Source organism: Lipophrys pholis (assembly GCF_963383615.2).
Source record: "Lipophrys pholis genome assembly, chromosome: 19".
In the NCBI taxonomy this organism is placed as follows: Eukaryota; Metazoa; Chordata; class Actinopteri; order Blenniiformes; family Blenniidae; genus Lipophrys; species Lipophrys pholis.
The window spans coordinates 14,885,527-14,911,748 of record NC_137647.1 but is presented as its reverse complement, the minus strand read 5'-3'; the positions used below and the strand labels follow the sequence as shown (position 1 = coordinate 14,911,748).

The 26,222-nt window shown below is 42.0% G+C and overlaps 1 protein-coding gene across 1 annotated transcript in view; it reads left to right on the top strand.

Moving 5' to 3' along the window:
- gcgra (glucagon receptor a) overlaps positions 1–25,895 on the top strand; it is a 35,708-nt gene extending 9,813 nt beyond the window's left edge. The window contains exons 2-14 of the mRNA XM_080486894.1: positions 14,219–14,367; positions 14,808–14,904; positions 16,765–16,872; positions 17,087–17,181; positions 17,282–17,376; positions 17,457–17,646; positions 19,195–19,354; positions 19,532–19,592; positions 19,988–20,057; positions 21,477–21,565; positions 21,662–21,806; positions 22,744–22,785; positions 22,874–25,895. Coding sequence (XP_080343020.1) covers positions 14,314–14,367; positions 14,808–14,904; positions 16,765–16,872; positions 17,087–17,181; positions 17,282–17,376; positions 17,457–17,646; positions 19,195–19,354; positions 19,532–19,592; positions 19,988–20,057; positions 21,477–21,565; positions 21,662–21,806; positions 22,744–22,785; positions 22,874–23,221 — 1,554 coding nt within the window. The 5' untranslated portion in view covers positions 14,219–14,313 and the 3' untranslated portion in view covers positions 23,222–25,895. The remainder of the gene's footprint in view (positions 1–14,218; positions 14,368–14,807; positions 14,905–16,764; positions 16,873–17,086; positions 17,182–17,281; positions 17,377–17,456; positions 17,647–19,194; positions 19,355–19,531; positions 19,593–19,987; positions 20,058–21,476; positions 21,566–21,661; positions 21,807–22,743; positions 22,786–22,873) is intronic.
- Positions 25,896–26,222: the final 327 nt, after the last annotated feature.

The window sequence follows — 26,222 nt, the reverse complement described above, 5'->3', positions numbered from 1 at the left end:
CATCATTCTAATTGCAGGAAGTGTGCGTGTGTTTGTTTTTCCTCTGTGGTCCTCCTCACCTGTCTGCAGCGGAGTGAGAGATGATTCATACCCCAGCTTTCCCGCTCTCTCCTGTCAAACCTCCTCTGCTTTAAAGCGCTGCCATTAGCTGTGCTCCCTTCTCCTCTCTGTGCCACGTTGTCACAGACTCAGCACATCAAATATTCATTTTACGCCACACGCCGCTGTGCTGGAGTAATACTTGAGCGCTGTATAGGCTGGGACTGAGCCACTGAAGTTCTTTTTAAAGCTCAGAGCAGCATCATGTCGCATCCATCTGATTGCTCTGTTCCCAGCAGAGGTCCTATATGTGCAAACATTCAAACAAATGCGAGAGATTACTTTTAATCTGTGTCTCTCACACTTGTAGTTTTTCCAGCCTGTTACACCGCCAGTGCTGCGGGATGGAGCATGTCTCCAGTGAATCTGTAGCAGCGATAAATTCATCCACAGCGGAGGAAGTGTGGTGCCATCTGTGCTTTATTATGTTCAGTGTGTGACATCTTCTGCTTTTTGTCAAAACCAGTTTAAGACTTCCGGAGTCAAAATACTTTTAGTGGGAACATATTTCTGGCCAGCTCCTAATTTTTCACAGAGAGAAGTTTGGATAAAACCCAATTCTTCTGTAAAATAAGGACGGAGTGAATGTACAGACTCACAGTGTGCACAGATGGGTCAGTGAATGAGGCGGAAATGTGGACAGCAAAGTGTCCCTGTAAAGGTAGAGAGACAAAAATGTGTGTTTGAGTAATTGTATGCGTGTGTGCGCGTGGTTGCGTGTGTCGTCATCTCTTTTACTGCTCAATTACTCTCTGTTTGCTGATTACATTACCTGTATTACATGGCCACCTAATCGCTGCTCACAGGCATGTTTTTGAAGCCTGATATAACTGCAGCTGTGACGCAGCCGTGGTCCGGCTCACTGTACACTGTACTCTTACACTAAAACATGTGATGTTATTGTCACTGTTACTGTCTATAGACACATCTTAGCGTAAACAGATGGAGACCTTTGTGGAGACCTGCTATCATGTGATTGTTTCCAGATTCTCAAACAGGTTTTTTTCTATCATTCACATACTTTGAAGCTGGGAATGCCTCTCGGCCTGCATTGGATGGATGGATCCTATACCAACAGCCCCTCAGTATACTCTGTCTGAAGCTTTTCTTCATCTGCTTTGCACCCTACAAGCTTATTTTCCTATCTTTCAGCGAACTAGCAGACTTATTGCATCACCTTCCTGTAATTTGACACCAGCCTCGTCATATCGCCAGCTGCTGCTGTGTCCAATAACTGACCATAAAAAGAAGTCAATGACATAAGCTTATCTGAACCGAGGTGTCACTACTATCTGAAGTGTGGACTTTGTCTTCAAACCTTTTAAACCTGAAACAAATGAACCTAAACAGCTGGTTAATCTCTTTATTGGACACTTTGGCTGTGTTTGATATAAGTCGCAATGACTGCAACAGGCTTTGTTTACAACTCTGAAATTCACCTGCCCTAAGAGAAATCCCTATCTTTATTGCTTGTGGTTAGATAAATGCTTTACGATTGTCATTTCCACTAATTTGTACGTACAGTCCTACAATACACTGCATGGCAGGGATGTCAAACATATGGCCTGCGGGCCACAGCTGGCACACAAGGGGGTCCATTAGGATGACATAGCATAGTGCAAAAAGTCACAGACGATTCATTTAATTCGACTCTTACGTGTTCAACATTGCATCATTTGAACATATATAAGATTACACACAGTGACTGTTACCTGTTTAAGATGAATAGTGGAAGAGGGTAAGGTGCTCGTAACGTAGCATAAGCATCAAAGCCACATTGTGTGGGTGAAAACATGCCTGCTGGAGGCACGACCTGGCGTCATCATAAAGAATGGTATAATGTAGAAATTGCATTTATTATTTGTTTAAATGTTACATTTGTTCAGATTTTGTACAAATATATTGTTGTATATGTTTTTTAACACTGCTCTAAAGGTTTATACTGTGCTGTATTACAGTGGCATGACTGCATTGCATGGAGAAAGGCTCCAGATTCTTTCATGGCGTTTGTGACCCATGTCACATCAGCAGTGGCTTTCCTCCCCTCGCTCGTTCCGCCGCTTGCTGTAGCGCGGCGTGTTGGTGTCTTGCTTGAGTTTTGCCACATTTTCTCATGACTGACTGGGGATGCTGGGGCTGCATGTCAGTGCTCACTGGTGAGAGGCAGGATGTGTTGTTTTACATTGCCGACGCACGGACATGGGAAATGATAACGCTGTTCGCTGCCTTATTAATTAAAGTGACTGCAGATGAACCCGGCTATATCTTTCGACGACAAAATGCACGGAGCAGCTTTTCCTCTTTGTTTGTACTGTTTTCTACGTCAGTTTGCAGATCAGTGGATCAGTTCTACCGAGACTGTAGGGTTGATTCATTCCTAAGAGGGGTCAATTGCAGTTGAGGAACCTAAAGCTCTTCGTGTGAGAGTAAGTGACACTTGAGGCCTGTTTATGTATCTGTGCAGCTGAGAGGAGAACCAAAGCATCGGCGTACCTGCATGATGAGCCTCCACACGCAGTGTTTGCATTGCAGATGGCTCTTCAAGGCTGAATAACCAACAAGGGCCATCTTTTGTTTGGTGGAGTTGACAACAATTGAAGGAAAGGCCATTGCCTCTCTGCAGGGCATTTTGAGCTAATTCTGGTATCTCGACAGAGCTCTTCAGTTTAGATTTACAGAGCAGAGTGGCAGAGCTTAATGTGTGACTGCATGGATGGAGGTGCAGACCAACAGCTTTGCCTTCTCTGCCAAGCGGTAATAAGGAATCAAGTTTGTTTGGACTGAGTATGACACAGATGCTGAGAAGGGAGACGTGTTGTGTGGCTACACAGACGATGGGCTAAGCGTACTGAGGGAAACAAGGTTCAGAAGTTGCAGGAGCCAAGCGAAGGCGTGACAAAATCATGGCTCACGACTATCTCTTCTATGCGACACTTCGGAACATGATTAAATCATCATCAATGAGCCGGACTGTCGCTCACTGTTGTGGACATCTGCAGCAAAGTTTTCCGGCTCTCGTAATGATTCACTACTCCACCTCCTGGGATGACGTTACTGTCGTCTCCGAGGAGCCTCAACGCCAGATATTTTAAGGAGTGTTGTCTTCAGGCTAGAAAGTAACCAGCTGAAAAAAGTCTTAGCCACGACGCAGCAAGCCATAATTCAAAGCTGCTTGATGGCTGCTGTTATTTTCTCTGTCATGATCAACACACACCACCATCAAAGCAGGGAAAAAAGGGATTTACTGTAAGTTGTTGATTTGTGCCTGTTAAGCCAAAAAACACACAAACATTTTTTAAATCTCTCCGCACTGACCAGATTATCTTTATTGTATCCGACCACAGGCACAAATAGCAAGGCTCTATCTCTCCTGTAAGAGTTTTAGATGTTGGAACACGATGAGTTTTTTTTCCAAACTGACATCAGATAAAGGTACTTCTGCAGTACTTGTGCTGGTTACAGTCTGGTGTGTGTGTTTAGTGTTGAGTACAACAGAACAAACAACACCAGCCTCACCGTCGCTAGTAAAATTGTATTTGAACCCACATTTGTTTCATAAGTACTTTTATGGGCTTTTTTAAGCTCCTGCAATGGTTATTTTGGTAATACTCTTAAAGCGGAGCGTACCTTCCTCCTGTTTCATATGGTTATGAAATTGTGTTTTTGCCTGCAAAAAAACAGAAAATTGGAGAAACATATGAAGCCATGATCTTTTTTTCAGTAATGAATGCTCAGCACGTCCACATATACATCCCTGGGTAAAGGTCAATCACCTCTTTTTAGATATTCAAGCTCTGTTTTTTTTTTGCCAAGCAGCACCTCAACACACATGGTGACCTTTTTCATCTGCAGCTTCTCTTTTATAAATGAATGTTGTTGTTTTTTTGTTTCATGGTTTGAGCTGAACCGCCTTGCTAAATAAGGTGTATCGACACTGTTTAGCTTGACAAACGTCCCTGTCCTGATGTGTCTGATGGATCCCAGGCTGATGGCGGAGTGACGGAGCACCGTAGAGGAGCTCAGAGGATTACTGCACATAAACAGTTTCCTGTTCGCAACCATAACAGCTCAAACTACGATTGATCCTTGTGGGTACGGTGTCGAGGAGACATAGCGTCGGGTTCATTTCAATGCTTTTATAAGTGGGTCTGTTTGGGGTTATAAACATTAAACAATATGGAGACTTGAGAGTTTATGTGTGCCGTATTTATGTACTTTATTTTTTTCTATTCACGAATATCTGCATTAGGTAGATTTTTTTTTCTCCCCTTTGCTTGCTCTTTAAATGTTGTCATTGATGTTATTTCCCAGTACAGATTTAGTCCCCATTGGACCCAATTAGGCTGGCTTATCATGTGGTCCTGGTTCAGATAACAGTGTTTATTTGTCAAACAGCTGCTTCTGTCCCTGAACTCAAGCTTTTATTAACCCTCAGCTAAGTTGCAAAGTTGCACAACGTTGAGTCACAAGATGCACAGATGTAAGGCAGCGTCACTGAATAAATCAGCAGTCCAGTGTTGTCACTGTTATGAGCAGATACAAAGCGGCTTATTTTTTCCACATAGATGGATGTTGACAGTGTAGACTGAACGTCCTCAGTGGAGTTTTTACCAGAGATAATGCTTTTAGTAAATGTCACAGACTTCTCACAGACAGCAGAAACAGTGTTTATCTTGTCATGCTATCTTGCAAGTCTTGACAGGTGAAACTTCTGCGTTGGCTTTGCTCCTTGCTCCCTTGTTTACACCAAACCTGAGACAATTGGCGCAAATGCCAAAGAAAGCTTTATTACGTATCCTGGTTTTTCTTCTTCTTCACTCCAAAAAGCTTTATTAGTTGTGGTGTGTGTGTTACTTTCTGCAAGGCAGTCACAACTTACTGGTTTTCATTTTCTGCCAGGGTGACTCCATCCACAGGGTTTTGACTGGCGCTCGGAGGTTCTGCCACGGCTGCAAAATACTCAAAAACCTCCTGATGCAATGTTTGCTGCAACATGGAGGGCTACGATCAATTCAGTGAATAAAAATCGAAACCCAACAGGTTTTTCAAGTGTTCCTTTTGATGTTCATGGCCTTCGTTTCTTTTAAAAGTGGAACAAATGTTTTGTTTAATGAAATGCATTGTGAAATTGTGATTGGAACAAGACAATTAAGAGCAATGATTCAAGACGCAGGACATTTTTTTAAAGGTTTTGAAGGCCACACGTCTGTGAAGACCAATTTAATCATGGATATCAAAAAGCTGCTAATTGTTTTTTTAATGTCAAAATAATTCAGATATATTTGCACTCAAACTTCTCTCTGTAAACACTACACATTTGTTGATGCACACAGTGTATATATAGGTGGTACTTCTTTGCCTCTTCTGGCTTCACAAACAGTTAATAAAGTTACCAAACATTGAAGACCGCCCCCAGCAGAGGACTTTGACTCCCTTTTAACTGAGTTACACGTTAGTTAGGTAAACTTGCACTATCTAATCTGTGTGCTGTTTTGGTCTGCCTTTATTTACGATCATGAGACGAACTCAATATCGCCGGCACCGTTGAGGACAATCACAGTCCATCGTCTGTGGATGTGAAAATGCTTAAACACTGGATCTGTTCCTTGGCATTACTTTGCGTTTATGGGTGGTTTTCCGCAGAAACAGTAAATGCAAAATCATAAATACCTTTGGCCACAAATTATATTGATATTTCTTCAAATATTTTTTCATTCCCTGCGCCAGCTAGGTCGCCGGATATCAGCTTGTACCCTGGCAGAGACAAACGATGTAAGTGCTGCTTGTGTTTGAAGCGCACAGCAGTATCCTGCCAAGTGGAAACCACGGACAGTGTCTCCAGGATGCTGTTTGGCAACGCTGCCGGCCTGTAATTACACTGTTGGTTCATTTTCAAGTGAGATGCTATAGCAGAGTTGGAAACTTTAAAGTAATAGAAAGTTACTGGCCTGGATCGGCTCTGTGTACGTGTTGTGGAAACGTTTTTCTCAGTCCTGGTTCCGCCACATAATAGGTCCTGGAATAGTTGTGCACAACAATCAATGAACAATCGGTGAAAAGAAGGCGAGAGAAAAACATAGTCTCTCCTTTTAATGGTTGTTTACACAGTTTTACTGTGAACGTATGTCATATGCAAAAGGGGACTGATTAACCACGGATGTAAATGATCATAGTTAATGTATTTATGTATTTTCTGTTGGATATTTATGATAAAAGCAAAGTTGGGGATTTTCTTGTAAGGAGGTGGAGTTCCTTCATCTTTTAGACAAAATCATGATCCAAAAATAAATATTATTTGTTTGTTTTAGTAAAATACAAACATTTAAGAATTGGTCAAACAGAGGAATTGAAATTATATTTCAAAGGCAAAAGTCAAAGAAAAAACACAGTTTTTACTTTGAAAGCAAATGCTTCAAACAAGCACCTGTCAGAATGTCCTCTTATTGCTGGACAATTAGAAAAAAAGGGTTCATGTATTCTGCACAGGAGTGTCACAAACAATGCGGTTGTTTCTAAACCTTACCAGCTGGTTTTGATGTCTGAACCCAGATAGACTATGATAGTAGGATATTTTTTGATATATTTTTTTTTCCCCTGTAATTAAGATGGAAAAATAATCCATATGAAATAATAATGTTATGCTAAGACATTTGTCCTCCTTGTGTAAACAACATTAAAGGCCACTGTAATCAGTGTGATGTATTATGTCATTTCATAATGAATTACCATCCTGTTTGAAATATAAACACTAAAAGGATTATGACTCTACAATCATTTTAAATATTTATTAAGATAATCTTGCTCTCAAAGATGGATTTACCTACAGGTACAGAGTACAAGTCGGTCGAACCACAAATAAAGCACAAAGCCTGTAGGATGGTGAGCGCTGCACGTGATAATCAAAGGCTCCCTGCAGGGTTGTTGTAGCTGTACAGCAGCCACAGTTCACAGGTCTGCTGCACCTCATGAAAGACTGTATGAAACAGCATCCAGCGGGCGCAAACCACTTCCCACACATGCACACGTAGATCACAGAGGAGCTTCGTACACTCGCGCTCTCACAATACAGGTGCATCTCAAATGTTGCACAACCGTTTGTCATAGTCTCTCGCCCACGTTCATCAGATGTGGCTTTTGAGTTGGACGTGTTTATCGAAACAAGTGAAGAATGGGCGAACAAAAGAGGCTCGGAGCGTCGCGGCTCTGTGTGGCTCCGGCCGTGCGCGCGTCCTCTCAGACGGGTCGCGCATCGAGCTGCTCTGCTGCTTTGCAAACAGGGTCAGTGACAGACGTTTTGAGCGGTTCGGAGGTTAAATGCAGTACGCCGCTGTGGGAGCCCGAGCTGCTGTTTGTCATCTCCTGTCCTGGTATTGTAACAGCCTCTTATCTATAGTCGCCTTTAAATAATGAAAGCTGTACTCAAGGCTGCTGGCCCGTAGAAAAACATTTTATATTCTAGAATACTGGTTGAGATGAATAATAAATCTTTTCTGTGACGTTACCATTGATGTTTTCTATTTGTTATTGTGGCTGCTAATGTTTGAAAAGATGAGATCATTTGTATTTGGCTGGATTATTTCTTTAACATTAACGCATAACAATGCCCCTTTCATATAAATCTTGTACTTCTGGAAATGCTGTCCACATTGCGACTGTGAATGGAGCTACATCCACAAGGTGTATGCATTTGTGGGATGAGCAGATGAGCTGATATGTGAGACGTACTGACCTCTTCCTGAAATGTCAAACACTTTATTCTGATAGTGCCTTTTTTGTCTTGATTCTAAAGAAACAAGACATCCTCAGCTCTGCTGCTCATCCCACAAATGCATGTTCCTGTGGCATACATGGCACAACTTCAATCTAAACAAAACAGTCCAGCAGCATAAGCTGGATTCCTCAGAGGATTACTACAAGACCATAATCTGAGAAACACAAATAGATCAGGAAAGCACATGCACAAGACACACATTATTATTCTTTAAATCTCTTAGATGTGAACTTACAAAAATTCTCCTGAGTTTTTGAGCTCACCTTTAAAACTCATGCTTGAGAAAGCAGCACGGGGTTGTGGAATATCTCATGAGGGCAGTGAATACAAAAAAAAAGAAGAAAAAAAAAGGACCCTTTCGCGACCCATTTCACCCAAATCATCAGATTCACCGAGGCATGGAGAAGGTAAAATGACGAGTGTGTTTAAAGTTGGGATGGAGCGCCGAGCGAAACCTTGACACATTTTCCAAACAGCATTCAGCAGATGAACACCAGCAGGCGGCACGGTGATAGCAGAGCATGTCATATCCTCCAACAAATCCTACGGGGCCGATAACAGGCTGACGACTGACCAAATTAGGCCGCGACCATGCAATGGATGGCACCTGAGTAAAGATCGTGTGTGCTACATTGGGGCTACTGCTCCTAGTGAACTGTGTGGGCACATATGGGGGTGGGGGGGGGGGTGGGGTGGGGGGGTGGAGACAGTATAAAAATACTTATTATAAGGATTGTCTTCCTGAAGAAAATACTCAGGTAGGAATTTCTTAATAATAGTCAATCACAGAACAAATCAATGGTTTAATTGAATTATTAATACACAGAGTTGATTGGTCAATAAATGATATTTGCATATATAACTCGCATTATTTACATCCATTCACTTTATGTAATCTAAGTACATCAAGTTGCTCCTATTTCAAGGCCTTTGTTGGGTTTCATTTAGCTGTTGTCATCTGATGATATTAGTATTGTTGCCTTTGCCATATCATTTTTGTTTGTAAAACCCAATTGCAAATTAATCCCACAGATTCTTGTCAAGTCCAAATTCAGATATATCATGACTGTTGACTTATCGCAAATAATAAGTTCTTATCTTGTGCATCACGTATTTTTTCCACAAAGAACGGCACAGTTGTTCCGCTTTTATTTCCCATCTGATATTTCCCTCAAATCCAGTCTTCTACAAATGTTTTCGTTAAATTCTGCTGCTGTGTTTGCGATGACTGGAGCACAGCTGCACTGCAGCTGGAGTCTAAGTCGTGTTTCAGCCAATCGTGGCGTTCACAGTTTCTGAGGTTTTGGCGGCGGTTTGATAAAATCACAGCACTTTTCGTCACAGTAAATTACAAATATTAATCACTCTTGACGAAACACCAGATCCAGGGTAGGAAGAGATGAGAACCTTTTGAATGATGGGACACACATTTCACCCCGGGATACTCTAGATTCTATTTCAAATGTTTGAGAATAAGCCAATGAAAGAAAACTACCCTCATGGTGTTGTTCCATTGATGATGATGATGATGTGGGCTTGGATACTATAACTAGCTAACCAGATAACCAAAGTCTCTGGTCTGTCCTCAGTCCAATGAAAAGTGGCAGGCTGATGAGTTGTTGCAAACTGACAATTAAAAAAACGAAGAAAAAATGTAACTTTAAAGAACTGGACTGGTGATTCACCACTGCAATCTAATACACACACGCGGTAAAATGGGTTCAAAGTACTGATTTAACGTCTTATCTCAAGTTACACACTATAACACCACAAGCTTTAAGATGTACTCAGTGTGAAAAGAGGACGCAGCTCTGGGACAGACATTTCTACCGGCCGTGTCTGTCCTTTGAGTCAACAACCTGAAGCATTTTTCTGAAATAAGGTCACGGGTGGTGAATTTCTTCTGCTCAGAATCTTCCTCGGTGATTTCAGTTTCACTCTCAGTGGTACAATTGCCATGAATGGTTTGATATTGATGAAACACTCTGCACCTCATGGTGCAGTTCAATCAGCCTGATGCTGATGGCTGATCTTACTCGCCGATTGACAAATTCACTTCGGACAAAAAGTCTGTTTTCTGTTACGTCCAATATGCATATCTGAATGAAAGCTGCTTCTTCATTTATTGTATCCATACACATCCTCACGTTTACCGAGCAATTCTGCCCACGACATGATATTCACGCACAGTGAGGAAAATATGTCTTCAATAAAATGAAAGATGAAATAATATTTTATGAACCTGCAATACTATATTTGTAGAAGAAGCAGTTTTGGACGAGAAAATCTTCTCAATGTGATTTTCTACTTTCTGTTAAGACAATCACAGTAAAGTTAGTGAAAGACCGATAACCCATTATTTAATAGGAGATGTCTTTAGATGAAGCCGGACCTCAGCTTCTTTTTTTAAATTCATAATTTAACTAAACAATTTTCACATCCATCTAAAATAAATGTCAGTTTTTTTATATTTCCATATTCATATAACTGGTGAAATGACAGTCAACAGAGTTATATCATTATATAATCATCATTCATAATTATTATCGATGGCCCTTCCATTATAACCTGTTCATTATAAAGAACTCAGACCAAAATGCCAATCGATGGGTCTCATGATAATTTGAATTGTGGACTCTTGATTCTAAATGTAGCAAAGTAGATAATGTGGAGTAAGTTATGGTTTATTATGAGTGACCTGTCCAGGGTCAACTGTAATATAAAGCGACATTAAAGTGGAAGGAAACGGTGAAATCAAGGACTCGCACACTATCCACTTTTAGTGAGGCGCAGCATGATGCCCATTTTGAAGCGAAGTCTCATCTTCGCTGCTGCAGCCAACATGCAGAGCGTGTTTCAGCATGAAGCTCCATCTTCTTCACCCTCTGCTTCACCCCGTTATCAGATAGAGCGGCACTCACCCCGCGCTGTCATGCTCAGTGTAACATCTGCAGCCTGAAGGCCCGAGCTTGTCACGTAAGGCTGCGACTCATTTAGTCAAAGCTTGAGAAGCAGGAATCGCACAAAGTTAAATCAGTAAATGGTTTAATTCATAAAGGGCAGGTAGATTTTGCTTAGATATATGATGTGGGTGGTTTGTGCTTTTCGCTCCCACTGAGACTTCAGAGCTGAATGATGGATTGTGGCTCAGGGGCATTTTCTGAGCCGGACAGTTATTGTCTTTTCAAAGAGGTTTGTTTTTAATCCTTACTGCTTCTCTCTGCCCCGCATTCATGTAGGCATACTCTCCTTTTCGTAATTGTATTTGTTTGACAGCGTAATCAAATAAAAGGTAAGTACTCTCCAGCAAACAACAGCAATTGTTATTGGCCATTGTATTAAGCTGTCCAATGTGCACTTGAACACAGAGCGGTTCTGATGTTGTTTGGGAGATTCAGGGTATTTGCGTCATTCACTTGAGATTTTTTTTTTTTAGAAAAACAAACATTAATAGACGATGAAGTATTATTTAAATGCTTTCTTTCCAAGGGAGTAGCAGCATTTCAGTATTTATCTGAAAAACTAAATTAATTGAGTGTACGTTCTGTCCAAGCATCATTAAACAAGTCCAAGGTAGATCACCAATACTGTCACATCTGTCCAAAAACATTGAATGTTACGTTATTCTCTCAGGTTGAACACACTCCCAGGCAGAGCCGAACCCTTTTGGCTTGTTACGTGATGTCGGTGACCCTCAGTCATTGTTCCAACTCTCCATCAAATGTACAACAATAATGAGAAAAGTTCCAGGTTGCTTCCTTTAGCAGAGGGAGCTGGTGGAGCCCAACACGTTCCAGAGGACCGTAATTGGTCTGTGGCCACAACAGACCGCGAGAGCTATGTGGGAGCCCAGAGCTGCCCTTCTGGCAGACTATCATTACGGCAAAATATACAAGCCTAATTAGCATAACACCTCGAAAACCATTAATTCCACACGATGTCACGGCAAATGGCTGATGTCATTCCTTTGGTCCTGAACAAAACTCATCCAAGCGGACATAATGTAGATGATGAATGTCAACAAATAAAGCGAAGGGCTTTATATACAAACATCCTCAGGGTGTGTCTTCCTTTACAACACATGTGCGCTTTTTAGTACATCATGATCAGAGATTGTTTATTTTAGGCTCTGACCTGCTATAGAACCCCCCCCCCCCCCCCCCCCCCCCCCCCCCCCCCACACACACACACACACACACACACACACACTTTTCCTGGAAAAATACAATCAAGACATGAATAAAATATTTAATTTAATCCATTAAAGTATTATCTTATCATGGTCTCTAAACAAGAAAATGGAATCTGCTTTATTTTTTTATTTACATATTTCACAAAAAGCCTTGATGCCGTTTTTCAGAGCTGTCAACGTTTTTAGCATTTTATCATCTGAACTGACAATCTTCATGTTCACACCTGTAGTTCACTTTACGGTCACAGGAGAATTCCCACAACTTGATCTGAAATCTGCATGTGGAGTAAAAATATAAGTCTTTTAAGACATGAATCAGTCTTAAAAAACACTTAATATCAGTGATATCCTTATGTTTTGTATATTTCCGTTATTTTTCTCCGTTTTTTGTGTGAGATTCATTTGGACACAGACCAGTTTGTGATGACCTCACAGCTTTGTAATGGCCGGTGTAATCTGTGTCAAGACGTGGAAACATAGTGAAGGACCTGGCTGTTGAACCCTTTTTTTTTTTTTTTTTTTCTCGTTCCCCTCGCCTCGACACACCCGTCACTTTCGTCATCCCTCTTCACAGCACTTCACCGAGACCTCACTTTGGTTAATCATTGTTGCCACACAGTGCTAAGTTGTAAAATGTGGCACAGACTGAATGAGGTGTTGGGGGGGGGGAGGTGTCTACATGTTTTTAGAGAGAGGGAGAGGGAGAGGGAGAGGGAGAGGGAGAGGGAGAGGGAGAGGGAGAACGAGAGAGGGAGAGAAGGGGGAAACCCTTGTAAAACTGTCTCACATGGCGTAACCTTTGTGCCATTAGGAAGAGCACGTTCTCACCCACATGTATGTCAACCTTCTTACTCTACCGGAATACATGTTTAAAAACATCATGACGCCCGATTTCTTTCCCTGGTAAGAACTTATTTCTCACATAGTTTAACTGTTTATTTCTTGCTATCCGTGCCACTTTTCCGTGAAGATATTTGGCATTCGCTCAGCTTCCTAATGACTTGTTTGTTTGTTTTCGGCCTCTGGTGTTCCTTTGGAGTTCTGAAAACAGAGTGGTGGGTTACGCTTACACCATGTCTGTTAGCTTGAAGGGTCCAGCCTCCAGAGTGATCTCAGCCTGATCGTTCCTGACCCCATGTCAGGCCAGACAAGAGTAGCTGTGATCCCTGAGGCGCCCGTGGCTATCAGCCAGTCTGTACCACTAATGTTAACTGAATCCAGTCATTATGACAATGAACAGGCCATTTACAAAGCATGGCTTTGAGGTTCAGATATCATCAAGACCTCCTTCCAGGAGATCTTTGAAATAGATGGCGACCAGAAACTGGTAGATGCTGTTTCAGCCCCGATTGTACAAACATATTCTTGCTGAAAACGTCTTTGATTCTACATCAAACTGTCTCGATGTAGAACATTATATATTGTCCATCTTTCATGAAACATTGTGCTCTTATCTCCTGGACAAACAACTGCCCCCACTAAAAAGAGGGAAAAAAAAAAAAGAATAAGAAACTCTAAGCACATCAACTTGAGTCCGTCCTCCCCTCCACCACAGGAGCAGACTAGAACAGAATGGAATTTGAAACGTTTTAGCCAAAAATGTTTCCATGGTCAAGGTGTTTTTTGCAGAAACGTTTCAGATTTCGTTCAGTTCTCCGGCTTCAGCCAAACCTGTCGGGAAGCTTGCGGCAGTCGAGGCTCAGGTGAGTGACCCCTGGCACACTCGGACACACTTCCTGAACTGGAGACTGACTGGCTTCCACGTGAAGGTGGCCTGCAGGCAACCGTGAGTCACTGAGGGGGAGTGCAGGTCTGGTGAGCAAACAGCTTTTCCTGGAGGTTTTCGACCGTGCGCTCGATGTTCTGGACAATGTGATTCTGGGTAATCCTTTATAAATATGATGGCGGACATCACCAGCCGCCACACCACTTCAGGCTAGTTTACGATACAGTTTAAACATTCATAGGACTTTCTCCTTGTTCTACCCTTTTTTAAATGGCTTCTAAATCTGTGGTAATTGTTTGTAATGTAATAGCTATGGCCCAGCCTTTTTCCTGTTTTGGTCCACTTACGCTGTACGGCCAAGCTGAGCCAAGTTAATGAGTAGTGTGTTCTCAATGAGCTTTGATGGATTGTGTGTTTCTGTGTCATCCAGGCTGTGTGGCGAGTGTAGATAAGCCCCCCTTATGAGGTGAAAACCCTTTCCCGTCCTGCAGTACCCCCTCCCAGCACCAACAGCAGGAATAAGGGATGTCACAGCTGTTCCTCTTTTTGGCAATTCTCATTGTCTCCTGCAGCATCCAGGTGGGTCCCAGGAGCATACACAGTCATGCACCCGTTTCTACATATGCAACACACTTTGCTCGGCGCAATCAGACCTCCAGGTTGCATGTAAAGAACAACCTCCTGAAACAAACCAGTAGGAAAGCTTAGTGACAAAGTGTCCATACAGTAGCACGAGCCCTCCCATACTGACACATATTAGAGTGGGACACATCATGATCTTGAGGAATCATATCCCCCGCATGAGGACAGCTTGTTTGGAGCTATTGTATACATTTTTTTTCTTTTCCAAGTGAAGTGAAACAAATGATTGCAAATGTGCCAGATGCTTTGTGCACAGTTTGCATTCTCTGCATTTCTCTCGCTCAGCCGCTTACACTACTGCAGGCCGTCCACACATAACAACGCTCCACATGATGTTTTTGTTGAGTTGACGTTGGTGCGCCTCACCGTTTCTTCAGGTGTCCCCTGCTGTCACCCTGGATAAGCTAAAGGAGAGCTGGAAATTGTACATGGAAGAGTGCGAACGCAACAACAGCCGAGACCCGCTGAGCTCTGGTGAGTTAAACCTAACGCTGAAACAGTGAGGAGGAAAAGCACAAATGACTTTTAAACATTTATACAGTGACTGTTGTGATGGTATCGAGTTGATTTAATATTAATCCAATGCCTTCACTGATTTAGCTCTGTTTTATTTTTGTGTAAATTTTTAGAGGCAGTTAATTTGCTTGTTAGGCCGAAGCAGGCAGTGTAAAGTGTGTTTAGTGAGAATGAACCAGAAGTGTAAAGCTCCATAAAGTTGATTTGTTTTGGAATTTCTTATGCCTGATGACGCTTCATATTTGGTAATAGGATCCACTATGTGAGCTCAGTGACTTTTCTTTTATTCTAAGCTCAGTCCTCAGTCTTTGCTCGACAGCCATCAAGCCTCAGTTGATCAGAATAAATTCGACAAAGAATTGCAAAACAGAGACTCTTATCATTGCACCTGATTTCCTTATCTCAAAGATCAAACAGTGTTTGTGGTCCCTGCATCTCTCAGTTAAGCCGAGCGTGTGTGACCTTTTCGTCAACTTAGGTAATCCTGTGTTTTTAGGTCATGTCAGGCCAGCCGACGTGTTGTTATCTAAGAACGGTTGGCTCCCTAAATCTGCTATCTCCTGCAAGGAAATGGAACTAAATTCTCTATTTATAATCCTGATTGAATTATTACAATCGCTTGTTTCTGTTTTAGCAAATCACAAATACGTCTTTAGTTGTCCCGAATGCTTCTTGACATTTAAAAAGACATTTTTGGAATTGTCGATTAAATCAATATCTCACGTCTTTGCTTTGTCCAGTTCAGGATTGTGAGTTGCTGGAGCTTTATTTGTAGTAAATATTTAATTTATTATTAATTTTTAATCACTACTTTTACACATTAAATTCTGAATGTAATGTAAAAAAGGTTGGATTGTAATAACTTTTCTGAGACTTTATAACACTTTGAGACTTTCTTTCTGTATTTGTTTTTGAATTCTATCTTCTCAAGGAGACTAGTTAACTTGTCTTGCAGTGTGTCTGGTTCAAAATTTGTATTTAAGAATTACTGATTACAACAACTTTAACTGAATTTGGTCATCAAACAGCCAAAATCATAGTTTCCTAGGTTGGTTTGTCATTATTCAAACGGTGCATTTTTATGGCAAAATTATTGCAAGAGATAAATGAGTAATGAGAAAGGAATTTTGAATATGTTTTTGCACGAAAAACTTTTTTTTTGCAATTCTTTTTTTTTTTTTTTTTCCTTTCGATCAACTTGTGGCACAGTTGTAGCTTTTTCTTCAGCGCTGCAGGTAATAACTCGCTTTCTTCAGACCCTTGCGTAAGCACCTTGTGCAGCAGCTCCCATTGTTGTATCTGCTGCGCCACACGCACGTCCTGCTCGCGCTGAGTGGAGGTGGCTCATCTACCCCCATTAACGAGGCGTCTAACTACATGAACGCTGCCCCTCAGCTACTTCAAACCCTGCTGGCATGTCGAACAGAGCAGGGAAAAGAAAGACCAAATCACTCCACTTTGTTCTTCTGCTCTTTAGCACTCGTACATCATGCCTCTTACTCCATATGTGTGAGAGCACATTTACCTGATGTTGGAGGGCACAGAAAGAATTACTTTACAGATATGCACTGTCCATACACTGACTCCCAGCAATGTTTAAAGGGTCCTGCTGGGAAGCATGATGAAAGCTGTCATATGAGTGTTAGATGAGTGAAGGGAGCTGATCTGTAATGAGAATAATCAGTGCCATAGTGGCTACCAGCATAAAGCCACAGTACTTATGTGCTGATATATAAGAGAAAAGTAGGATGTATTAGATATGAGTTACACCTAACGTTCTCCCCCATATGTAACCGTCTACTATATTTTCTACCCGAGGACTTGTATGCAACAGGACTTTCGACAAATATGCGTGTTGGCCCGACGGAGTCCCCAACACCACAGTCAGTGTGGTGTGCCCATGGTATTTGCCCTGGTACCATAAAGGTGAGCGCCGTGCCAGTTTGTAGATACACAATGATTAGTCACAGTTCACACAACTTATAATACACAGCAGGAAAAGACAGCTGTTTGGATTTTCCATTGTGTGTGTGTGTGTGTGTGTGTGTGTGTGTGTGTGTGTGTGTGTGTGTGTGTGTGTGTGTGTGTGTGTGTGTGTGTGTGTGTGTGTGTGTGCGTGTGTGTGTGTGTGTGTGTGTAGTTCAACATGGCATGGTGTACCAGGAATGCGATGCAAATGGACAGTGGGTCGCAACCAAGAACACCAGCGAGTGTGATTCTAATGACCCTGGTCAGGTGAGAAAACATCTCATCTCAGTGAAGTTATTTACAAATCCCATCAAACGAACGGAAGAGAATCCAGCCAATTGCCTATTTGTGTGTGATCTCTTTATAGCAGTACTATGGCCATATTCAGATCATGTACACCGTGGGCTATTCTTTATCCCTGGTGGCTCTGGTGTTGGCTCTTGGCATCCTGATATTCTTCAGGTAAAAATCATTCTTTTGTTGAATTGAATTGTAAAGATTTGAGCAAGTTTGTGGAAAATGTGTTGCTTTTTCTTTATCAGGAAGCTGCACTGCATGAGGAATAACATCCACATGAATCTGTTTGCGTCTTTCATCCTGCGAGCGCTGTCCATCCTCATCAAAGACGCTCTGCTCGAGGCCAACCACACATCACAGGACCTCAGCAGGGACCAGGACCAGGGATTCCCCCGCACGTCAATGCCTCCGGTGGAGTTGCTGGTCAACAACGAGGTCAGGGGTCATCTGCCAGCGTGTAGTGCGTTTCTGTATAGTAATGACATTTATATGTGCATACTTTGAGATTTGCACATGTGTATCTGTTGTGTGTGTGCACACTGAGGTTTGTAGACCTGTAAATGTCCTGAGCTCCACCTCAGGCCAAGCTCTCAGCAGATTTTTCCAAAAGGATTTCACTACTCTTCTGCCTTGACGGAGATTCGTCTCTAAAAAAAACACATTTTTGTGAAGTTCTTGTAAAGTGGTGTTGTACTTTGTCAGCTCTGCTCCAGTTGCACTCTGTGTTATGACGGGCTGCGGAGCCCCGACGACACTGTACAGACTAAAATGCTTTGCTGACGAAGGTGAGCGTGTCATCCTGTATCAAGGTCAAGGAAAGCAGAAAAGCAGCTAAATCCATTTGTAGTCACATGACGACCAACTGAGCGGACTGGAGGTGGAGACAGAGAATTGAGAGTATAATTCATTGTAGGAATGCACACGCCTCACAAGCCAATACATACACACACTTGCAAATTTTGACAAATCTGTGAAATCTAAGAACAAATCTCATTTCAAACCTTTCACACATATAACACACGTACACAAATCGAGATACACACATGCAACTGTCCACGATGATTGCTCCGTAGTTGCATCATGTTCTGTTTGTCTGTAATTCACGAGTTGATTGTTGTGAGTTCAGTGACCTTATCAATCAGATTTGTCTTTTCTTGCAAGTCCTTTGATTTTCTGTACGTTCAATAAATCACACTTGCCTTTGACGCACAGCCGCACGGCACACGTGTGTCTGGCCTGTAGAGTTTATGTTGAAGATCTATTTGGAGAGGGAAGCTATTAACACTGTCGTAGAACTGAAATGTCCCTGTAAACGAAGAGAAAACTTTTATACAAACTACTTGACTGGTTCGAAAAAAGAAACACTAAGCTGTCTTCTCAGATAACAGTACCTCCAGATATATGATGTCAAATTTACTTTCATGTGGCGAGTGCTGTGAACAGCACCAGTTTCTTTATTGTCTATTGTCTATTTTTCTTTTTCTCCTGCATTTCTCTCTGCTTTTTAGAGCTTTGTCGTCGCATTTATCGAAACAAACTAAACATGTGTTTGTTCCATTTTAATTCAATATCACAAACATAATGTTAATCCATTTTTGCAGCAACCAAAAGTATGTTTAATCTCAATACTGTTAATATACAGCCACACCACAAATTACTGTTGCCGCTGCTTGACAGAGCTCATTAATGGATTGTACACAGATTCTCAGCAATGAAAGGGTAAGAGCTGCAGAAATGATTGCAGGGAATAATTATCCGTTAAAAGGGGGGGTTGTTGGGTGTCTCAGCCGGCGGAGCCTGAGGTTGAGGTTGCTGCTGTACAGTGTGATCACTGGGGTCACATCGATTCATGCCTGGCAGCAAAATCTGCTTCCATATGCCGCACTGTTGATCCCACTCTTCACATTGAGCTTTGCGGTGTTGCACGTCGCACAGCGCGATAGGTCAGCATTCACTGAGGAAGCTCCTCTGCTTGTCCTGCAGACAACGGTGAGCTGTCGGGTGGCTGTGGTGATGATGCAGTACAGTATCATGGCCAACAGCTACTGGCTGCTGGTGGAAGGCATCTACCTGCACAACCTCCTGGTAATCACTGTGTTCACAGAGAGGAACTACTTCAAAATCTACCTGTGCATTGGCTGGGGTGAGTGACCCTGTGCATAATTCATACATATGTGTTTTCCAGGAATGCAAATTAATGATGTGCTCTAAAGTACTTTGTTGCTCTAATTAAAATGTATTCATCACCGATAAATTGCTATTGAGGGATGAGGAACTACTGTTTTGCATTTAGACGACCCTCTTTCTTTCTCCCCCACAGGTACCCCATTAATATTCCTTGTGCCGTGGGTGTTTGCAAAGTACTTATATGAAAATCAAGAGTGAGTTCCCACATTGATCTTTTTTTTTTTTTTTTAAACCATCTAGTTTACTTGTGTTGCTGTTCCACATCAGCCAGACACATTTCATAATCTCCTGCAGCATGCTGAATGGGGTCACGACTTTTGTTAGCATGCTCTTAATATTTCATACTCAGCAGACGTGTTTTGCTCCGTTCAGCCTCTTAGGGTCTAATGTACTCTCAAAAGAACTTGAAGGCCACACTTTGCAAAAACATTGTGTTGTTTTATAAAGCAATTGAAATGGTGGCAACACTGTCATCACCAGCCAGGGAGGAGAGTGTGAGCCTTGTTTACAAATGGTTTTATGTAAAACAAATGGAATACTTCAGCTTTTCTCTCCTTCATATCTCCTTCAATGCTTTTCTTGTTTTCAGATGCTGGGGGCAAAATATCAACATGAATTACTGGTGGATAATTCGCTCTCCAATACTGCTGGCCGTTGTGGTAACTTCCTCCTCACTCTCAGTATATTCCCCTATAATATTACGGCCCTCCCTCTTAATTAGAAGGTGTAAGGTTTTGTTTTTTTTGCATTGAACAAGTGTGTTCAGGCTAAACTCCCACTTGTCTAACTAGCTTTCTTGCATTTCCACAGTATTTTAACATTTTTCTCCAAGTCATACACCATGCGATATTAAACACACCTCATTTATTCATGACTTGTAAAAGGCAGGCTGTGCATTAAACCTTGCATATTTAAGAGACGAGATCTCTTAAGGTTTTTTGGATGGAATGAATATGATTATTTTGCACTCTCCTTAGCTCCAAAGTTTAGCCGAACTCAATCCCTCCTGTGAGCAGGCCTTTTCTGTAAAGGTCAGTTGGAGCATGTATGCAGGTCCAATTTGTCAAAGCTCTTGTGCAAAGCCAAACATCCTGGCATTTTCCATGCATTAATCGTCCTGCTAAGTGGCCTGTATCCCGCAGGAATTCCTGTGTTTGAGATCTTGTAGGAATAGGAGCGCTGGTTCCCATTTTGCCATTTCCTGTTATCCTGAATTCACTTTTTTTTTTAAGTTGCACATCAGAGTTGGAAAACTGCATGATGTAGTGCACAGTGTAATGTCTATAAATATGTGTGTGTGTTCGTGTGTTAATAATTCCCACCACTTCAATGAAATCTATGCAAATATGGAAATATATGCAAAGGCAAAATGCACTTTATAGTGTAGATTGTGGAATTAAATCCTCAAAAAGCCATTGAGGTTGAATGTGGGACGCAATAAGCCCGCAGCTGCGCTGCTAGCACACACAGGGGAATGGATTTGGCTGTGAATTGTAATTAAAGTAAATTCAGCTTTAAACATTCAGTATATGAGTGATTAGCTTTCATTTGTTACATTTTTGATTTGTATACACTGGGTTGAGGCTGAGTTGTAATATGCAGAGGATAATTACAAGGACAAATTAAATGCGACTTACTTTCTTCTTCCATGCACCTGCAAATTACCACTAACAGCGTCGTTGTAAATATTAAAAGGTCACATCACGAGTGATTTTTATTGGACAAACACCCGCTGCTTGTTGAAATGCCAACTGCTGATAAAGGGCCTCTTAATACCAATGTGCTTCTGTGTTCATTGAGGTTAAATAGCTGCTTTCTGCACAACTAATGGCATAAATTATTGTTGTGTTGTTGTTGTGACATAAATAGAAAAGTTTTTTTTGCAATTTTATTGGCTATATATTTTTTGATTTAATAACAAAAAGAAACAATACATAGTTATATTCTATTCTGGTCTGGTGATGCATCGGGTTGGTTTTCACACGTCTACTACCTGTTCACTGTGTATGAATTCGAGTAATTTGTTTTCATCTGTGTATAAAACCAATACAATACAAAACACTATCTGTTTCTCACAGATCAACTTTCTCATCTTCATCCATATCATCAAAATCCTCGTGTCAAAACTTCGAGCACATCAAATGCGATACACGGACTATAAGTTCAGGTGAGTTCGCCACTTAAAAGGATCCGTCTGTTGACTTTTCCTTTCTGTTAGTTCTGACTCTCCACTTATTCTGTGTGTTCCGTTTCTTTGTGTCAGGCTGGCAAAGTCCACCCTGACCCTGATCCCGCTGCTGGGCATCCATCAGGTGGTCTTCATCTTCGTGACCGATGAGTCCACGAAGGCCAGCATTGGTTTGCGCCTCACCAAACTCTTCACCGACCTCTTTTTTTCCTCCTTTCAGGTTTGATTCAGTCTTTTTTTAGTTAACCAGACAGAAACCACACTGTTTGTGAAGTGACTCAGCATCGTTGTCGAGTTGAGGGACAGACTGAAGTTACGCTTTCATCTTGCCTGGGCGTTCTTGTCTGCTTCCCTTTACTCCTCTGTTCTCGCCGATACAATCGGGAGTCCCTGTGTTGTTTACTCAAGTGTCAGAAAGGATTACATTACCATAAAACACTGTGTGTGCCGCTAAATGACTGTGTCACACTGTGACATGATGACAGTGACCTTTAAAGCTGAAGGGACACGGATGACAGATGAGCGGAGAGAGCGAGGGGAAGACGCAAAGAGAAAGTCAAAGTGGAAGCAGACAAGTGCAGCTGTGTAACTTTCATCCTCGGGCAGATGTTACTTGTGTACAGATGTTGTCAAGCTCTGGTTTATTTATAAAGTCGTGGCGCGTTTACACTGAAGGCTGACACACAGGATGCAATTCAAGGCAACGCCAGAGGTGGTGCTTCTCAGATGATGGAAGTTACTTTTAGAGATTAAGATGATGTCTATTTAATTAAAGGACACGTTCATGAGCAAAATGTAAAATGAATGTAATTGAGATAAACTACAATATTAAATAGGTTGTTGTACAAACCTACAAGTGAAACAACGTCAGTGGTTGGAAGCATTTATATAAAATACGTTTGCGCTAATGTCGCTTTCCATTTTGTTTGTTTTTTGTTTTTGATGAGTATCGCAATGAAGGACAAACTTTAAGAAACTTAAAAATAATTTACTGTTATGTATGCCGAATCCAGTATGCACAGAAATACCCCTCCTGAAGGCATTCTGTTGATACAACTCTGTTTCTGTGACTTCACACATAAAATGATATTACCAGTGAAAATGCTTGGAGTGATGGGTGAATGAAGGGACTGACGTTGTGTTGGATTTCTCCGCAGGGTCTCCTGGTAGCCATCTTGTACTGCTTTGTCAATAAAGAAGTAAGACTCCTCTGCTGCACAACACTAACCCACCAATTGTCCCTCATCGCTGTATCTTATATCAAATTCCATCTCGTTGCCTCCTCAGGTGCAGTCGGAGATTTTGAAGAAGTGGAAACGCTGGAAACTTGGCCGGAACATCGAGGAGGAGTATCGGCACACCTACAGCAATACGCCCAACACAAAGACAGCCAGCCTGTTGAATCACGTCTCTCGACTGCCTCACCTCCCAGACATTGCCAAAACCTCCACCCCGGTCTGCAACCCTGAAGAGAGGCGCATGCTTGTGGCCGGCTGCCATAACGGCGTGGACTGTCAGGGGGAGCAACTGCACGAGGGGACCGTCGGCAACTGCACCTTGGTGGAGGACATCAGCAGCTCGGACAAGGCAGAGTGCTATGAGACGCAGAGAGAGAGCATGGAGAGCCACTTGTGAGAGAGGTGTGGAGGAAGAAGAGGTCCCGATGAAGAAAGTTTGATGGCTTTGAGCTCTTATCTGGCTCTGACTGACTGCCCTGCTTGGCTGTGAAGAGCTGGTTGATAGAGTCGCTTGTCACAGCGGTCCTCCGAGATCACCGTCCCTGCAAGATGGAGCAGCACTCACAGCTCTCTACCCAGCATGAGAAAGGAGAGTGACATGTCAGACGTCCTCAGTGAGATGTCTAATGTGCTGTGAATCTAGTGACTGGATCTCTAGAGGTTTGTGGGACAGTATAAGAGGCTGCAGCGCTGTGGAACAATTCAGCTTTTTGAAGAAACCGTGTAAATGAATGATGGAAATACCCTAAAACCTCAGAACAGAAGCAAACTACAAAAAGACACAGGGTCCCCACCTGAGCCTCTGCTTTAATTTGTGCTATCTATCGGATGTGTGTTTTGTGGTACTGGAGGTTAAACACAAACTGGACATTGAACTGCGTACACAGAAAACACCAAACAAAGGAGACAAACGGAGACGGTAGAGACAGAGGGAATCGCTTTTTTACAAAAAAATGTTTAACTCTGATGTCTTCAAATGGTTTTCTTGTATGTACTGGGTTTGAGTGTACAGAAAAAAGAAGAAACATACTGTTGACTGTACCTCAGACAGGAAGGCGACCACAGTGTTGTTCAAGCGCCCTCATCCAGGGACCATGGGAAACTGGCAGCTGCTCTCCCCAGGTCCTTCCAGGCTTGAATATAGACATCCAAGGAGGTTCAAGAAACGTTGTGAATTATAAATAAGCTAACATGATCATCACTTTGTGTTAAAACAGAAACAGACCTTTTTTATATGGGTCATACCCTGAGCATGTCCAAGTGCTCGGACTGTAAGGTGTGTTAGCGGCGTTTACAGAGGTAGTAATTGAATTTTCTGGGCTACAAATCGTGTTTCTCTTTCCCCCTCACCACCAAGATGTTATCAGACACACAAGAGAAGGCACACAACCTTTACGCCGTACACTCAGGCCCCCCCATCTGTCCAAAGATCAAGGGTATTATACAGTGCATATGGCCTGACTTTGTAATTGCAGACATACTTAGTGTGATTCCAGCCTCATCAGTCAAAAAAAACAGTAACATGCCACTTCGGACACAACGGTGTTTTTTTTGTGATGTTACATATAGGCTGTCACGCATTGGCGATTATGCGAGTTTAAGCTATAAAATTGAGTGACTCAGTCTTTGAGGATGAGTGCTGCACATTGCCGTCACATTAGTGTCCAAAACAAAAAAAAGACGGATTGTGCTAATGACTGCTTGCTACTCTTTAGACCGTGTTTAATATGCAGCCTTAACCTGTGCCTACAGCAGATGTGGACACGTCGAACAAACCTCCCTATAAGAACAAAACGTATATGGGAAGCATTCGAACGACAAAGGACACTATGGAGGCAGTGATGCAAATCCTTCTGAACACACTGCATTTATCTTTAACGAAGGAAAGCCTCCTGCAGAGCATTAATTCATTCAACTGCGAAAACTTTCCGCGAGAGCTAACTGAACTTGACTTTGTATGTATGATGATTTGCACAATGTTAATTTATAATTGGTAAATACTGTGTGTGTGTATATATATCTATATGTGTTTATACAGGTGATTTTATTTGATTGCAGTCAATATATTTTTTGCATGTCTATGAGTGAGTGTGTGGGAGTGTGTGTTTGTGTGTGTGCATGCTCATATGTGTGTGTGTATCTATCTTTAGGGTATGAATGTGTGTGGTTTCAGTATTGCCGATTAGTGGATTTGTGGGGGGTGAATTGCTGTCACCAGAGGAGCAATGACTTGATGTGAAGCAGTGAATCTGGCTTCACAGAGGTCACAGGTCCTCATGAATCAGAGCGGACACGTACAGAATCACACCGCAGGATGTTCCCCTCTGCCATGTCTATATGAGGGAGACGCAGATGTCTGTTTGATTACAGGATATACAATGTGTGATTCCTCAGCCATTTTGTAGCTTCAGGCCAATTAGAACAGCAACATATCCATTTTTTTTATACATAGTTCTGCGCTTTCACACTTACGCTATTGTTACTGTTGAGTCAGAGAAACAAGGTGCAGGTCAAGGTCGTTTTAGTATTTGCAGAGGATTTTTTCAAGACAGCTTGTGTTTATCTTTTTCTTTTCTGTTTTTGGAAAGAAGGAAAAATATTTGGATACTTACACAGTATTAAAGGAATGTCATGCACTCTGAGTGAAGTAGTGTAGAAGTGTATTGGTAATTTCGTTTCAAACTGCATACCTGTACATTTGAAGCTGTGACCATAACCGTGTATGTGTTTGAAGCCAGCAGCTTGGGTCACTCCCGTTCTTGGACCAAAGTGGTTCTGTCTGAATGTATTCTTTCGAAGGCCCAAAATCAGTATGTTCCTTATTCCTTTTCTTCTCTCAGAGGTTTGTGTACAGTATATATGTGAAGAACCATTCAGGAAAAAAGTGACTGTGTTCAGGTGTATACAGATGATCTTATATTGTGTCCACGTTGTGCAAACAGTGAAAGAATAAATTACAGTGTATGTGAACGATGGTTTTAACTTGCAGTGGCTTTTGTATCTGTGAACATTCATGATGTGGAAATAAAAAGGAGGGAGCATGTGCAAACGGACCCTCTGGATTTGCTGGTAATGTCGGCTGCTGTGGCTGCTTCTTCCTTTTGCTCTGGATGTATTGACCTATTTAAACAGCTGTCTTCCATCTCGCGGTTATCTTGTATGTTCTTAGTATGGATGGGTGAAGATTCAGAGACAATCTTCTAGGACACTTTATCAGAATTAGGAAGGTGATAATTCACAAGGGAGGGATGGGTGTGAATATATAGCTGGCGGGTTCAGACGGCAAAGCAAAAGAAATGGTGATCAGCAGATCATCTTTTTTGAAAGCCTGTGACAAACCTGGAAGCAAAGTGTTGAAAGGAGGAAGCATTGGAACCACATTACTATGTCATGGGTGA